Below are 14,314 nucleotides of genomic sequence, written 5' to 3'. Positions count from 1 at the left end.
TTAAGTCCCAGTAGACATGGTGTTTATTCCCTTCAGATCTTTTGCAGGAAGAGGACTGGGAAATGTGCTTCTCGCACATGAGAAAAGGAAAGGTAATGCAACTATGTTCCCATTTTAAATTTGAAATGCTAAGATATCCCACCTACTCTCATGGTCCTTTATGCAATTATATATATATTATGTATTTATATACATATATATATTTTAATGACTGATAAGTTAAAAAAAAAAAAAAAAATCAATAAATCAGCTTTCATCTGCTAGCTGTTCAATCCTTCCACGAAAATATTTATTAAATATGAATTTTCAAACTGGTTTAGAAACTGATTACATGTAATCATAACTCCCTTCTGTAATAAAAGTGCATTAAACACAGTTCTACAGGTAACAGTTTTAATACAGCAAAGACAGTAATTCATCAGTGATTCATCAAAAGGAGGAAAAGTAAAAATTAGTAAAAGTATAGGTGTGCTCATTGTTCACTTTCAATATGAACTGCTTGTCAGAGGCATTCACAAACCTTTTTGCAAAGTTAATAGGATAACAGTCTTTTGCTAAAAAAAGTCAGAAATCCCACTTCTTTTTTTTCTTAAATGACTGTACTACCCCAAAACTGTCACACAGTTATTATAGACATAAATACTACAACAGGTAAAACACAAGTAAATAATGCACAGAGAAAATATAAAGGAATGATGTTACCAATGGAATAAAGAACAGAATATTCAGCCAGCTTTTATTTCAGTAAAATCCAGTCAACAACTGTAAGGGTCTGAGTATTTCAGTTCTAAAGGTCCGGGACAACACGCAACAGAAAAATAAAACACTGGTACAAGACCTCATGAGGGAAGGCACAGGAGAGGCAGCTTAATTATACGTGTCAAGATTGACTTGAAATAACTAAATAAGCAAACTAAGTTTTGAAGCACATCATTTACATGCTTGCAAATTCAATTAAGCTTGAACTTTAACCTGTAATTTATGCCCCTCTCACAATGTAAATTCTGGGTACATACAATTTAACGTTCCTAATGTAAATGGATACTTTTTTTTTTCTTTTCATCTTCTAGAGCTTCAGTAAGGAAAATCAACTAATGAAAAATGTATGAATAATTATTTGTATTACAGGCAGAATCTGTGTCCCACAGAATTTAATAGCACACAGAATTCCTTAGTGTGGAGAATCTCCCAGTCTAGTTTTGTGTTTAGGATATCTATACTTACTATTGACTAGATGAAAAGGCCCAAATGCCAATTCAAACACCTAATTGTAGACAGAAACTCATTCCCTAATGGCATATTCTTTTACTTGATCAACAACACAAGAATAAATATCACAGAAGCAGTAAGGTAACAAAACCAAAAGGGCCATGCAGTTTGAAGACCAAAGTCTTCCCTCCTTCAAAATTTTATCTTTATACTTAAATTCCAAGTTGCTGCACTGTATTAGAAATATGCATTCATGAATTTAATTTATCTTGAGTGCTTCCCCTGACATACCCTGGCAAATCAAGCTCTGGAGTTTGCCACAAAGACCTCAGTTACCTTGTGTCCCATGCTAGTCTATTATATTGTAAGGCAGTCAAGAAATGAGCCTAAGGGTCATGTAATCCATTATACTGAATTAAATCATGATTGAACATTATCTAATAACAAATTAATTTGTTCATGACACATTATAATCATAGTATATGTTTTTTTTTTTTTTTTAAGGAGCAAAAATGTACTGCAGTTACATAACTGAATTTTCCTACTTAAGGTTTTGCAAAGGTTACAGTCATTTTGGTAGTCAAGCAAGATGAAAAGCTGAATCAGAATTTACAGAAATTATAGCATTGCAAATGTCATTTCTTAAGCAGGACTTACATCTTGGCATACTTCTCATCATTCTGCTTGGCTGGACAGGCTGCCTTCTTGACCTTAAAACAGGACACATCTATCTGAAAGATGTACTTTGTCCCTTCTTGCTTGATAATGTTACAATCCAGCAGTTAAATATCATCTATCGTCTTTTGCATTATTGAATCCATTTGGGCACGGCCAAACAATGATTTGAAAACAGGTAAATATCACAATTGTAACTTAAACTGTGATAAATTAACTCCTAGAGAAGCTCTTTGGAGAAAAAAAAAAAAGTGTCCACACCATTAAGCAGCAGGACTCTGGGACTTGTCACATCAAAAGTTTACTTCATTGGTAAGTTTGTGACAAACTGTTCAAGCTGGAGGTGCTGGCAGTCGTCTTACTATTTCTACGGCTATCTTCAGATACGCTTTAGCCTGTAAAAACAAAAACATATGTTTAGAACTTTTCAATATAAAACAATACTTTATGTCTTTTTAGGCATATGCTTTTTCATGCACAAAATTAAAGTGTGTTCTATTCAGCTAGTTTTGTGTTGAAGAAAACTATACATTGATACATAAAGTAAGTGCAAGGATTATTTAAATATCAGAGTAAATGAAACGTCAGTGTTACTTTTAGGATACAATTTGACTTAACGATCTGCCTTCTGCAGCAAACAATCAAATTTTCAGGATGTGAGGCACTGAGAAGGAAGGACCTGTGGGACTAGAGCCCCCTATTAGTTATAAACATCCCTCACCTCACAGAGGGATGCACTGTACACAGGATTGAGATAGAATCAGATTAAATAATGGCATTCCAATAAAAAAATTAAGATAATAATTTCATTATGTGCTTAAAAAAAAAAAAAAAGACATTTCCAAGAGACTGGAACAGGTATCAAGAAAAAAAACTCACTTTCACACCAACCTGAGACGTGAAATAAGATGCTCTAAGTCAGAGGGCAGAAACCAAAGCTTCAAGATTATGAGAAGTGACTCAATTCAAGCTTGCTTCTCTTTTAACCTCTGACAAAATGGCACAGCTTAGACCATAATCAATCTAACCTCAAATATTCATAAACCTACTGCCAGAAGATGTAAATAATGACACTACTTAAGTTTTAACTACTTAAGCATAAACTACAAAATTAAACAATTAATTCTTTATCAGTACATATTTACCATGTATGCTCTTCAGAGATTACTTCCACTGCTAAAATGGACACCTTATCTAAAATTTGAATTTGTCATGCCTCAATTTCCAGCTGGTACATCATGTTTGCCTAGGAAAAGAAAAGATTCCCCTGCTATTCAGCCTGCTTCCACTTCATTAGACAGTAACCACAGCAATTCTTCACCTCCTCAAAAAAGCTTGCATTTGGAGCCCCTCATATTTGGCTCTGTGATTTAGATCTGGGCCTTTAGTATAGCAAATCAGCTGACAAATACATAAGGTTAGAGCCTGAGGGGCAGAAAGAAAAGGTCTGCATCCTGCTTACACCACAAGCACCAGCTGCTTAAGCACAATAACAGCCACTTTTTGCAGGCAACCCTACATGTTTTCTCTCTTCCAAGCTTTGCTCCTCACCTGTCAGTTTTCTTTTCTGGCACTCTCAGACTCTGATACTCTTCATACTAAATCAAGTAATTCTGGAGTTTGTAAGGAATGCAGGCATCATCTACTTGCAGACAACAGAACACATCAAATGCATTATGACCACAGCATAGTAAGTCCTTAATCCTCAAATGCTCTGGACACACAAGTTCTCATGCAAGTGGTTACATCAAAGTCCAGTGAGCAATCTACATTTATTACTCATGTGATTTAAGCCTGTGCTCAGCTTCATATCCTCTAGCTACACAATGACAAAGCTAAGACTTATTTTAAATAAGAGCTATAAGAGATTCTGACATATGGCCAAAAAAGTACTACTTCCTATTCTGAAATCCTGTGTAAGAAGAGGTTTTTTTTCCTTCTTGTAACCAACTTTGACTACTGACTATTAAAGAGATTAAAAATGTGTTTCTAATAAAATGATGATTATGGTTAGAATGTCTTCAGAAGACTGGTGCCATTCATGTTTATTTTCTCCACAGGCTTACACTATAATGTCCTACATAGTTAGGACTCACACAAACTGCACGTCAGAGTCTTCTTTAAAACCATTAAGCTGTGTATCTACACTTACAAAGCAGTGCTAAATCCAGGCAACACACAGATAACTGAAGATTCTTTATGAGTGTGTCTGAAGAATTGACTTTTGCTCAGCCTTTTGTATCATGGATAAGATGGCTATTGTTTCAGAGTAGCTTTTACATCTCTCAGTACATAAATTGACAAAACATCTAAAAGTGAATTATACTGTCATAAGTAGTCGATTATTCATGGTTAAACGGCACCAATTTTAATTTAAAAAAAGCTACTATTTCTTCATTTACTCTAGGAATATTATACATGCTTAAAAACAACCTATACATCCTCATGGCCATTTAGATCATACCAATACACTCCAGAAGAAAAAAAAAAAAAAAAAAGCATGATTATTCCCAAGAGAGTTATGCTGTTCGAATCTACAGGATCTCACAAATATTTATATATATTAGGTGACTTAAGAAGCAAAGAACAGATGCACAATGAAGACAATACTGCAGCTACAACTGAAGTGGGTGTAAATACTTGGTCATTTTAACATCTCCTGTTTGATTAGGCTACATTCCCCACACTAATTTTTCCTTCCATTCCTGCAATAGGTCATTCAGGTCTACCTGGTCACCTGTGAAGTAACAGCTGTAGTATTGGTAGGGTACTTCACTAGAAAATAGAGTGGAAATCTCAGTTACTCACAAACAAAATAAAATATTGAAAAAATAATTATGTTAGCTTAAATAAGACTGCACCTGATATCTTACAATATTACTATTCTGGACCACATTACGATAGAATAAACACCCAGGGACCAGTGATCACAACAGAATCTACTTGAAAAAATTAGAAGAAAATTTTCAAGTGAGACGTGAGAGTAAACATTGGGTTTTAGTTTATGAAGAACGGAACAAAAAAGCTTTTATTCCAGAGTACAGAAAATACCAGCAAAAGGTTTGCCCTTGTTAAATGATAATTCACAACAGACAGGTTAAAAATTTTAAGTAGAAAATGAACAATGAAAAAACAAATGAAAGCAAAAAGTATCAGCCAGAGAGCAAAGGCTGACAGAGCTAAGGACAATTATAAGAAGTTTAAAAGACTGGTCAAGATAAAAAAAAAAAAAAAATAGATCCTTCCAATTCTGTAGCTATCAGCATAGCTACAAAGATTCAGACCAAACGTCAAACCAGCAGTCCTCCTTCAACCGTGGCTAATGACAGGAGTCTACAGAACAAATGAAGGATACTTCCCTAGGATTCTCTGCAGGCCTCCACTCATTTGTGAATCAGGAATCTCCTGAGTGGGATGTCTATGTGTAAGACATAAATTGACTTTTCTTAATTTATCTTATGATACTTTGCACTCCTGACTGTGGCACTACTGAGTATTAAGCTGAGTTTTTCATAGAACTGCTATAATTTAAAGGTGTTTATCCCTCTAATTGAGAGCTCATTACTGCTTATAGAAAACAATATTTTCTCCTGTATACATAAATTTGTGGCAAGAACTTAAGTTACAATTGTGTGATTCAAAGTGGTCCTATAACTGCAGTGTGTTGGGTAGCGCAGCTGCAATGAGCAATGCACAGCTCTGTGTGGTCTTGCTACTCCCCAGCTAGAAGTCTGCATAAACAGGATAATGGATCAATTTGGAACAACAAATCAACTTGAAAAAATGAGGAAAGGAAAATAGGAGACGTTCAGCACACAGTTCAAGTTAGCCAGCATCAACAGATCATGCATATGCTGGAGCAGTCATGTAGATCAACGACTGAAGTGGATCAGGGAGGCTCATTTGTTCCAGATGAAGACACCATGGATAAGGACTTCCATAACCATCCAGGTAGCAACCAGATAACATTCTTGGGAGATCAGATTCCTTAAACATTACCCTATTTCAAGATCTGAATAAACTAGATTTTTCTGTCTCCCAAACAACGTTCACAAGTGTCTGGGCAATGACTTCATATTTATGTACACCAACTTCCATTTGCCATTTGTCTGATCTGTCATGCAGTAACAGGAGTCTCCTGTCTCAACCCTTTGCAAACCAGCATGCTATTACTACCTACTCCTATTATCAGCATCGTTTCTTGGGTTGCTTTTTTATTTTGTTTTCATTTTGTTTCATTTTTTAAGCTCCTCCCCTCCCCCAGTAGCTGCTTCATGCACTGAATAGAAAAGTCTCTCACATTTTGCTACAAGGACTCCACCAGTAATCCATCTTTGACTAAATCAACAGTTTCAAGCCTTTGAACAAGTCACTCAACTATAAGTGAGAACCTTTCTACTAGCAGTAGCATACCTCAATGTACAGAAAATCATATTAATCATCAATACACCTTTTGTTAAATAAACACAACTCTGTATATATTGAGCCTTCTATTTAATGCAGCATCTGTACACAAATAATAGAGCCTAGTTCCACTATTTACTCCGTCACTACTAAGCAAAAGAAGATAGATTGCAGCAAAAAAAAAAAAAAAAAAAAAAAATGGAGAAGGATTTTTATTTCCTTTTTGGTCAGCAAGACAAAAGAGAAGAGTTCTCAGTCATTGCTGACAACCATTTTCATTTTTATAGGCTAAAGGTGAAGTTCACATGACAGTTTCTCCATTTACAGTTTGGAAGCTCTACAGAAATATTTTATAAGCTTTTTGAATCTTTTTTTTTTTTTTTTTTTTTTTCTGATGGACAGTTGATACTTAATGGAAACAAATTTGTTGGAAGCTAAACATTCTCCTTCCTTGAGAGCACCCAAAGGCATACAGAAGATTGATGCTCTAAAAAAAAGATCAGGTTCCTTTGCTACAAATGCTGAAGACGCTGGGCCAGAAAGCAGCAGCGCAAGAGTAGAGGTAGAGACAGAAGGTAATGTCAGTGAGTTAAAAGAGTTGATAATGACCACTGAGACTATTCACCTCTCAAAGACTTGTACAAACACTGTCAGAAAAGACTGCAGCATTCCTTAGATGACCAAACTTCTTAGAACTGAGAGTGTGCACTGGATGAAGTAACTAAAGATAACATAGATCTTGGGGTAGGACTTGGAGAGCATGTAATGAACTGTGAAGGACTGAAGAGTCCTATTTTGCCTACGTAATCAGAATGTCCCAATTCATTACTCATGGAATAATAGACACGTAGTAGAATTAAAATGCAAGTTATCTTTTTATTGCTCTGATTAAGTTCTATAGTAAACCTGGACAAATATAAGCCTGTCAGTTATACTGAAATTCCTTTCAGGTAATTAATTCTTGAAAATCTTACCCATGAAGTATGTATGCATTACTCCTAAGGCAACTGCAAAATCACCAAACAGCTTATAGCTGACTGTTGTTTCCATGGATTGGCTTGGCTTGACCTGCGAATTTGCCTTGCAGTTCATTTTCACTGAAGTACAGATCTCAGGCTGTGAACAATTCACAGTGTTTAGTGCAAAGGCCACACAACCACAGAACAGAACTTACCCATCAATAGAACCAAAATAGGAAAGAGCTAGTATCGCATTCATCTTCTCCCAAACCAGGGAATGCCAGCAACCCAGAAAAAAAAATATACTGATCGCATGACTTGTTTGTGGGCCAAGGACACCAAAGAGCACAAATCCAAATAGCAACATCTTTCTAAATTCTATTAAAGGATTCCAAGACTATTAAGATGCTTTGTCTAACTCAGCAATCCAAAGGCAAATCTGTGCAAGCACTGACTGTCTGGAACAGTGAATGCAACTACGGCTACAAAGAAGAGTACAAATATTTTAATCTGCACAGCTGAGCTGTCAGGGTCTTGTACTATAATCATTGCTAAAGAAAACTAGCAACCTTAGGCAACAAGCATCTAATGAGATAGCAGCATTACAAACATAAACACTAAACTTGGCTAACATCTATACGATGACAATGCTTGATTATATCTTACTTAAAAAAAATGCATCTCTTTCTCTATTCAGTCACAATCCATGCTTTCATTTCTGTAAGATCTTTTAGTTTTAGTTTTCATGGAAATTACTTGACTTTGACACAACTCCAAATTCCAGTGTGCCTGAGATGTCCACTGATGTCTCTATTTTACCACAGTCAGCACAGGAGGCACTAAAAACATAACAAGCACAGCTTTAAATGAGTTTCCACTTCAGACAAAAAATTTATAACATTCAAAGAAAGTTCCGATTGCTACAAGAAGTCTAGAATCTTTTCCATTCTGTCTTCCTCTTGGCAGTTCTCTATGATAAGATTCTTCTTTTGACGAATGGGCAACTTTTACCAAACTGCAGTGAAGCCCAGAAAGGGGACTTATTGAAAACATAAAAGTTAACCCATAAATTACAACTACAATGTAGGAGATGGGTTAAATAAAGTGGATGTTTCCTGATTAAAAAAAAAAAAAAAAAAAAAAAAGCCATAGTATTCATGGGACATGGAAATCTCCTGTTAATCCTATTTATATATGAGCAATTGCAAAAGTTAAGCTTTCCTCTGATGGAGCCTCAGCTGTGAAGCACTGCTAGCCTCAAGGTGCCATTACACATATGCATTACTCAAATGCCTTTATGTATAACAAAAAGCATCCTGCCTGGAAAACACTGTTAAGTAGAATAGTGCAATTCAAATGCAATACAGTATCATCCTTCAGACTATCTATCCTAATACTCAGCACTTTCTTCAGCAGAATTTAAAAATGAAGGTCTGATGATATACTACCTGAATGAAGGATTCAAACCTACATATACCAAATTTTACTGTGATCATTCAGAGGAAGCCTGAATGGTTGTAAGGCACAGTATACATCATATCAAGCAGTCTTCAGGGCTTGCTTTTCTAAAAGATATCATGCTCTGGACAGATCTCTCTTCGAATGAAATCACTGATGACAGCTAAACAACAGCAAACATAGTTTGCTACCACTATTTCAATTTTTTTCTAACTAAAGCAAAGCTTTAAGCATGGTACATTTTTACTCTAGTCACACTTTATCCTTGCAAATAATTCTACAGAAGAAGTCTTTATGAATACAATTTTCAACTGTCCCCTTGGATAATACCAAACTCAAGTCTGTAACATTACTAATTTATTTGACTGCTGGAGCCTAGTGCCCCTGCTTTCCACCTGACTGGGCTTCTTCCCTCCCGTTACGGAGCTCTGTACCGCTTACTGGCCTCAAATTCTTTCACCAATACGTACGAACATTTTCAAGGGGGCTGAACACATTTCACATAGTTAAGTGTAAACTAGACAATAAGAATTATGTGTTTTTTCTATCATACACTGGTCTTTATGACAAGCATGTTTTCCAGGAATAAGTCCTAGTTTCCTTACTCCAGGACAAGTTTCTTTTTTTTTTGTTTTCTACCCAAGCCAAATTCCTCACTAAACTGCAAGCAAGTTTGCACAGAATCCTAGCAAATTAATGGAATTTGCTCCCTCTCATCTTCCCATACTTTCCCAATGTACTCAACTTGACTTTATGAGGCTGAACTCAGAGTATCTTTTCCTTAATAGATTCCAGATGTTTTCTGTAACAATTTTGGCATGAAAACACTGAAGAGCTGACTGACCAAATGTACTTATCTTCTATACTTTCTGCCATCAGAGCTTACCATCTCTTTTGCAATGGAAGAAGGTGAAATAAAATTTCGTTCTACCGTGTCTTCTCTGCTGTCTTAAATACAACAGCCCTCCTGAATATTAGAGGTATTTGTGAGTATCATCTCACTACAACTCTTTTTTTTTTTTTTTTTTTTTTTTTTTTTTTTTTTTTTTTTAAAATCACTTCATTCCTAAGCCAAGATGAGAGACTACATTTCCTACTTATCTCAGCCTCCAGCACATCCCCTCCCTGAAATTTCTATTTAACCAACACACTCTAGTTTTTAAATGGTGAATGGCTACAGTGGTATAGAAAACATACTTTGAATTCTTTAGTTGCTTGCTGACACTGGATTAGGTGGCAGTTTGGTACCAGTTAGTCTGCCTCTTCTGGCAAGGCATGAGCAAATGCCACTGAGGCTGTGAAATACCCAAGAGTTTCAGCCTGGATGTGCTCACAAGACAACCACTCTAAACCTCCTGAAGTTTTTTGCTCACAGATGGAAAAGCTTTTAGAAACCCCTACTAAGTTTATCCCATTGTTGATGGGGAGTTCAACGGACATTTTTAACAATTAGTTTGGTGGAAAAGTAACTCCAGCGGAAATAATCATGTTTATCTCTCATTGTGCATCTAGTCCTCTCACCTCCCAGTTTCAAAACCCTCATTTTCTGTTGGTTTTTATTTGCAATCCTTAATAGGTTCTCTCACATTTGAGCATTAACAATTCCTACCTAGCTTCAGTGATTATTCTTTCGTTTTCCATATTTTATGTTGCCCATTCTAACAGTGTTCTTGATTTTTATTTTATTATTATTATTTTTTTAAACTAGCTCCTCTAGCTCTGTCCAGAGACTCTTGTATGTTTGGACGAGCAAACAGCAAAGCCCCATCCAGCCAATCCGCCTCCACAACTAAGAGAGGAAGGAAACATTCCCAAGACTCTCAATTACCTATAGAAGGGCCTGGTAAATCCTCACTGTTGATTTAAGAAATGACAAGCTCCCTGTACAGGACCTTATTTCACTAACAACTGCTGCTGTCTGCTACCTTTCTGTTAGATTACCCTCTATTATTTAGGCTAATATGCAAGTACAGCAATATTCAATTTTCACAGCACATTTCTACAGCAGATAAAAAAGTTTTGCCAATAAAGTCTGTTTAAAAAAAAGTCGTAATTTAAACAACTAAGCTGACAGACATGTTAATGTGGATAATGTTATACCAAGAGCAAAATGAATTTGCTAATATTCTGTATTTCTCCTTGAGGACATTACCACTTGGGGACTCGAGCTTTAGCAAAATGAATCTTATGTATCCTGTAGATTCTGTGGGATAAGTTTCAAAACTAAAACATCCACTATTTTACAAGTAATTTCATTTCTTCTGGAAGAGTTATTTTGGTTGTTAGTAATTTCCTTGCCAGTTTTGTATAAAGGCAGTTTTCTTCCTCTAACTGCATCTAAGCAAACTAAGCTTTAAAATAAATAATCTAAACAAGTTTGCTCATAACAATTTAAAATCCTAGTGGAAATTGAGAGCTATGCTTTTACACATCAGCCAAACAAGGTGAACCCAGAGGTATGTTAGCAAAAAAACAGTACTAGCTAACATTTTAACAACTGCCGTTATTCTTGACAGAACTTAAAAGGTGTGACAACATGCTGGGCTTCTGAGAAGTCAGTCATCATTCTTATCCCCCACTGCCTAACTTAACTAGATATTATTTCAGTTCTGTGAGCCTCTATTTCATTTTTAAGTGCGTTCTAACAAAGACAAGAGAATTTTGTATACAAAAATCTGTAAATTTAAGGGACAAGTGCAGAGATAATTTCAGCAGCTCAGAACACATTGCTCTCTATCTGAATAGCTATGATTGTTCATGCCCGAACAGCCACAATTTTAGTTTATTTGAGAAATAAACTCACGGTGACGGGTGTCATGCATTAAAGATTAGAATCTGACCTTATAAGTCCTCTCCCACCATCAGGTATATGCTAAGAATTTCAGTTTTCTTTTAAAATATAAGAGAACAACAATCACTTTCTCTGTCTTTATTACAAGAAGCAAATCAGTGATTTTTTTTTTTCATACTGTGAAGATTAGTTATATCTAAATAAATAAATAAATAAATAAAAAATCAAGCTCACTCTCTGAGGAGAATGATTATCTCACAGACACAATGGCAGAGAAGAATATTAAAAGTTTTCCCCAGAGTCACACATATTTGTCCATCTTTATTCCACTCCATATTTAACTTAATTGCCACAAATGGTGCTTATAACCCCTCCTTTCATTACCAAGAACAGTCCAAGAAGGAACAGATGGCAACCCTACAGACTCTCTTGTCTTTCTTAATTTTCAGAATGCTGTCCTGCACATATGTATCTAAGCTCAGACTCCCGCAGGCTACAGACGCTAATACAGATCTTTAATACAGATTTCAGAAATTGTTAGTGTTCCATATTGGTATGCTTAACTGTTTTGCATGAACTTTGACCTAAACTATACATATATTGAAAACCCTAGCACTTCTGATCAGAATTCCCAGATAGAAACTACAATATTGGTTGAAATAATTCCTTTCCACAAGGATCTAGAATGAAGATCACTACATTATTCCACAATCAGCAAAGGTCTTGTCGAAGACTAGCAAAATTATGCATTCAATTAGAAATAGGGATGCTGTAGTGCTGTTGCTCTATCCAATTTGAAAAAAAAAAAAAAAAAAAAAACATGCTGCAACGTAAGTTACTATTCATCAGCACATTAACAATACTGGATTATTCCCCATCATTATTTTAAAAGAACGGGCAGGAAAAGTTATTTCAGTCTTTACCTAGCAATTACTGTATTAGAAAGAATGTGTTATTGGTACTTTCTACCTTATCTATAACTAATTCTAGCATCTATTATCATCACTTTTTTTTTTTTTTTTTTAAAGGTATCATCTATGCAGCCTACAATAGAAAGGCTGCATTATTCAGTACACTGTGCCTACACAACATGGCAGATAACATCCTGCCCTACAGAGCATGGCAAACAAACTCCAGCAGAGGAGACAGGAAAAAAAAACCTGGTCTCCAAGTGTTAATGAAATTTTATATGCACAACTGCTTTTCCTCTGAGACTTGCATATTTGACTGCCACCATCTCGACAACTCACATTTTCCTTTGGCAATAAAATGTTATGGTAAATGCACAGAAAAATCCATTTCCTCTTGTGTGCAAATTCCTCCACTTCATGCTGAAAACAACCCAGGTACTGACAATACGCAGATTTTGCTTCAAACATTTTTTGATGGGATCCTTTGACAGTTTCCAGGCTCCACTACCAAAGGCTCAACTGACAGTTTTAGAGGACCTCCATTAACTGCATGGTCTCATGTGGCTTAACATTGACCTTCCTCCTTAGCATACCAGATCCTGAATCAAATCATTGCTATTCTGAATCAAGCAAAAACACACGCGCACAAGCAAAACCCATCAGCAGCACTTCAAAAAACTGGGAAACATAAGGGCCAAAATTACTTAAACTTTCTTTTACAGCAACTTCATTTTCCTGTTACATTCAGGCACATATTTGTTTTTAAACAGTAATAAAAAGAAGCAATCTCCATCCACTTTTTTTTTTTTGAAGGGTGAGAGTGAGATGAGTTTTTTTGTGGTTTTTTGTTGTTGCTGGTGGTTTTTTTTGTTGTTGTTTTTTGTTTTGTTTTTAAATCGCAGTGCACCAGACTTACGGCATCACTTTGAGGCTGTGAGATCACAACAGGCTGCCCTGAATCACAGGTCTCCCGAATATTAACTTGCAGTGGAACGTCTCCTGTATTAAAGGCACCAAACACATGTAAGCAAAGACCTAAGATATCTTCAATGTCAGCCCTGAAGTGACTTGAAAACAAACTCCAGTTTTCTTGAAGTTCTTTGTATTACTTATTATAAAAATATATATATATATATTAAAAAAAAAAAAAAATCAGCATTTCAAATGAAAATTGGCTGCAGAACAATTTCTATATATCTCCAGTGTTTAATGCCAAATATAATCTGGCATTTTCAACTTCTGAATATGACAGACTATCCTAGGTAATAAATAAGGACAGGTTGCTTGCTTTTTTCTCTTGATTACACAGAAAGATACAAGCTGAGACACAAACTATTTCAAGTACATGAAGTTTGCAACATTAGGCAACTACTCATGCAACTTCCTATCCCCTGACTATATTATTTTCAGTGCTTTTTAAAGATCTTAATAGCCATTCAAAGACTCCTTTGAACACTTAATTTCCAAATAATAACATTTGTTATTGTCCTTATTAGGTTCTGTATCCAATTAAAAAGTAGCTAAGTGTTGAGTTCCTTCTTTCCAACAGAAATCTTTTTTATATTCTTTTATAACAAGCAGGGAACTATCAGAGAGGAAAGCAATGTTCTGAAGAAGACACAATTAGTCACCATATACCACTCTGAAACACATTTTCTAAAATACAGTTTTTCAGCACTAAAGAAAACTTGAAGCTACCACGTTCAGTTCATTACTACAGAAATATTAAGAGGTGAATTGAAAACCAACTTTTGTAATGAAAGGTATAGCTGTACTTCACATCACAGATTGATGTAGACAGAATACACCATGCTTCATTCAATTTTGACTTGTCTCAGAAGCTGCAATTTTAATTCATACATTTTAGCAACATTTAATTAGCCTCAACCAAGCCAGTGCAGATTAAT

The 14,314-nt window shown here is 35.5% G+C and overlaps 1 protein-coding gene across 1 annotated transcript in view; it reads right to left on the bottom strand.

Moving 5' to 3' along the window:
* Positions 1 to 379: 379 nt before the first annotated feature.
* Positions 380 to 14,314, bottom strand: part of NUBPL (nucleotide binding protein like) — an 80,923-nt gene continuing 66,988 nt past the window's right edge. The window contains exons 10-11 of the mRNA XM_042814048.1: positions 13,324 to 13,406; positions 380 to 2,279 (exon numbers count right to left, since the gene is read on the bottom strand). Coding sequence (XP_042669982.1) covers positions 2,217 to 2,279; positions 13,324 to 13,406 — 146 coding nt within the window. The 3' untranslated portion in view covers positions 380 to 2,216. The remainder of the gene's footprint in view (positions 2,280 to 13,323; positions 13,407 to 14,314) is intronic.

Source organism: Centrocercus urophasianus, unplaced genomic scaffold, assembly GCF_019232065.1.
Source record: "Centrocercus urophasianus isolate 14NV4802_14NV808 unplaced genomic scaffold, USGS_Curo_1.0 seq_14, whole genome shotgun sequence".
Classification (NCBI taxonomy): domain Eukaryota; kingdom Metazoa; phylum Chordata; class Aves; order Galliformes; family Phasianidae; genus Centrocercus; species Centrocercus urophasianus.
The sequence above is the reverse complement of the archived record's forward strand: the minus strand, read 5'-3'. Positions and strand labels throughout refer to the sequence as shown.